At 45.5% G+C, this 3,518-nt stretch overlaps 1 protein-coding gene across 1 annotated transcript; it reads left to right on the top strand.

Annotated features, from left to right (window-relative positions):
* Positions 1–714: 714 nt before the first annotated feature.
* Positions 715–2,410, top strand: LOC123984310 (transmembrane protein 121-like). The gene is made up of 2 exons (XM_046071129.1): positions 715–849; positions 1,149–2,410. Exon 2 carries the CDS (start codon positions 1,354–1,356, stop codon positions 2,302–2,304), a length of 951 nt encoding a protein of 316 aa, XP_045927085.1. The 5' UTR covers positions 715–849; positions 1,149–1,353; the 3' UTR covers positions 2,305–2,410.
* Positions 2,411–3,518: the final 1,108 nt, after the last annotated feature.

Genomic DNA, 3,518 nt, shown 5'->3' on the forward strand with positions numbered 1-3,518 from the left:
CAGTCGGGCAGAGGCAAGAGGCAGGCAGCGTTGGAGTATCACAGCGCTGGTGGTGCTGGCAAAGCATGCTGAGTGGAGACAGGGGAATCCACTGGCGCTGTTGATCCTGGTGTCCCTGGCAAAAGCTGCTTGAGCAGGAGACAGAAAGCGGCGCAGCAGCCAGGACCCCGCCGGGGGGGCAGCGTTTACAGCGACAACGAAGCGTGGAGACAGCTGATACCTGCACATACACACACACACACACAGAAACATACGGGAAAACACACATGCACACAAACACACAGCTAAGTGGGGAAGGTGAGTCAGATACGCTGCATTCAAAAGATTAGCTACAACCTTCTTCTTCTGAAACACACAAACTTACACAGGAAAACAGATACTAAATGTTTTGTTTTCTTGTCCGTGGATGGTGGATGATGGAGAGGAAAACTTCTGGAGAGGAAATTCTCTTTTAAGCAGGACTGCAGAGATTTTCCCACTAAGAATAACTTCCTTTTTGGGGGAGTTGGAGGTTTAAACCCCCTATCTAAGCACAACACAAAAATAACCTCTATTCTTAGTTGCAGAAATTGAGAGCGGTCTTTGTGACCATTAAGATGCCTCATCCTGATTCAGTCTGAGCAGTAAGTGGATTATGACGGCAATATTTTGGGATTTCTCTTTTGCTTGAAAAGAGAGAGAGAAATATATCCATGACTGGTGGATTTACGTCTGTCAGAGAAGGAGAGGATCCCGTGCGTTTTCTCCTCTCTTCTGTGGATTACAGATGGGCTTTGTGAACCTCCAGTGCAGTCTCATGGATGATCGCTCGCTGCCAGTCATTAGGATAAAGTACAAAGAGGGACACAAGTGAGTATTCAGCTGGATTTTTATCTCTGAAGGCATAAAGCTTGTATGAAAACAAGGGTGTCGGAAGTGAATCTGTAATGAGAACACATTGTTGCTTTTTTTCTCTTTTAATAACAGAAAATGGGACTCTTGATTGATTAAACTGCTGTGTTGTGTGTAATGAATGATTATCAGGGTGTAAACGGCAAACACACCTCGTGAGATTTATTAATTTTTTTTACAATAGTGAACCTGTATGTTTACAGACCATTTGCCAATGAACATAATTTACTAAATGAGGGGTACTGTCTACCCGGCAGGTGGCTTGGGCTCGAGTGGAGATTGATTGAAGTGATCTGTGTGAATCCTATTAATGCATCCTGGATTCTGGCCAAGGCAGAAGCAATGGAGGGGAACACCGCTGTCTAGCAGCACAATCTGATCTGCCTCCTCAGTGGACAAACTGAGTGCCCTCTGCACTCTCTCTTCAACAACACTCCTCCTCCTCTTTTCACCCAGGCAAGGATGGTACCTCCACCTCCCACCAACAAGCCCCACGTGTGCCTTTCCACCATCCTGATCATGAGCAGCATGGCGCTGATTGATGCCTACCTGGTAGAGCAGAACCACGGACCACGCAAGATTGGCATCTGCATCATGGTGATGGTGGGAGACATCTGCTTCCTAATTGTCTTGCGTTACGTGGCGGTGTGGGTGGGTGCTGAGGTACGCACAGCTAAGCGAGGCTACGCCATGGTCCTCTGGTTCCTTTATATCTTTGTGCTGGAGATCAAGGTCTACTTTGTGTATCAAAACTACAAGGCAGACAGAAAGAGCCTGGACGCTCTCGCAAGGAAAGCGCTGACGTTGCTGCTGTCCATTTGCATCCCAGTGCTGTTTGTGGTGTTAGTTGCTATCGACCATATGGAGTATGTTCGGGCCTTCAAGAAGCGCGAGGAGATCCGTAATCGCCTCTTCTGGGTGGTGGTGGACTTGCTGGACATACTGGACATTCAAGCCAACCTGTGGGAGCCTCAAAAAAAGGGGCTTCCTTTGTGGGCGGAAGGCCTGATGTTCTTCTACTGCTACATCCTGCTGCTCGTGCTGCCCTGCGTGTCCTTGAGTGAGATCAGCATGCAGGGCATCAACATCGTGCCCCACAAGATGCTCCTGTACCCCATCCTCAGCCTGGTCACCATCAACATCATCACCCTCTTCATCCGCGGGGGGAACATGATTCTGTACAGGGACGCCAGGGTATCCGGGATCCTAATAGGAAAGAACGTGCTGGCCATCATCCTAAAGACCTGCAGCTTTGTGCAGTACCGGAGACAGTTGCAGAACGCTTCTCCTGCCTTTGGGGTGGAGATGCAGAAAAACTCGGTGGCCCACGCTCGCCCTGCCCCCACTCCCCCTCAAGTGGTCATGCAGGACCAGACGCCCCTCCCTGAAGTGACAACGTGCGAACACACATGACAGAATGGTGAGGTGAATCCTGGAAATGTCAATATGAATATACATGACCCTCAGGACGCTGGCAGGGCACAATGTTCCACACCTTTTACGGCAGTGAACACTCACATGAACACACGGGAGATCATGATTTCCACCGATGCTTAATGGCACACGAGACACTGCAGACACTTAGCAAGGATAGAGCAGTGCTGTATCCAAAGCTGCCATGGTGCAAAATACAGTATAACTTGTAACTTTGTTAAAGCATTTCCCCCAATGAATTCAGTTAACTGTGTATTTTTTCTAATCGTACAAAAGAAAAAAATGCAACTACTGCAAGATTAGAGGATATATTTTTGAATTGTGTGTGTTGCATTCTAATCTTAAACTTAAGGGTCTGTGTGCTGTTTGTGTGTATTTCTGTTGCTCGAATGTTTTTAGTAGTCGAGGGCTTTAACACAAAGTCAGTGGGAGCAAAGTAATGAGAATGAAAATAACAGTTAAAGCTTTCTCTTCAGAGAAGTGTGTTTTTATATGTGATTCTTTGATAAAGTATTGTGTACAAGATAAAGGCTTTCTCTTTCACTGGATGTCAAGGGGTTTTTCATGAAATAATTTAAAGTTATCAGGTCAATTCAGTATATTTCACTTCTTAATTAAAATTCAACAAATGTCCTTTAATTAACCTGGGTTACAAAACAAAATAGACAATGATTTTCTTTCGCGCTGGTTCTATCTACAATTAGAGACTACTTAATTGCTGAAGTTGGTGCCTTTGCAATGTCACTCATCTTGAGTGTGATTGTTAAATTCCAGGCTGCTTATTTTGAGTGAGGAGGGGAGCATTTGAAATAAATTCTCTGTGCAGTTATGAACAGTTCGATCACTGCAAAGGATGACTATGGTGCTGTAGTCATAGGACAGAACACACAGCCATGAGGCAACACTGCAGATGGATAAATGATTCCCAAATAAGGAAACCTGTTTTAATATCCTCCTCAGGCACTGACTGTCTGTGTTTGTGCTTAGTGGCAGATCTATGTAAGCACTGTCATTTTTTTCTTCACATGAAAGGACAAAATGGATACTTTGGTCCAGTGATGGGAATCCAAACAACAGCCAAGAAAACATCGTCTTCTAATGTGACAAATCTCTTTCTGTCTGGAGCAATCTTTCTTCTCACCATCACCACCAGTTGAGTGAGAGCAGAGGCTTTTTAGTATTTTCACGAACCC

The sequence above is a fragment of the Micropterus dolomieu genome, linkage group LG15, assembly GCF_021292245.1.
Source record: "Micropterus dolomieu isolate WLL.071019.BEF.003 ecotype Adirondacks linkage group LG15, ASM2129224v1, whole genome shotgun sequence".
NCBI classification, from domain to species: Eukaryota; Metazoa; Chordata; class Actinopteri; order Centrarchiformes; family Centrarchidae; genus Micropterus; species Micropterus dolomieu.

What these genes read in the sequence shown, in the direction of transcription:
- LOC123984310 (XM_046071129.1), top strand. Translation starts at nt 1,354, where the DNA reads ATGGTACCTCCACCTCCCACCAACAAGCCCCACGTGTGCCTTTCCACC.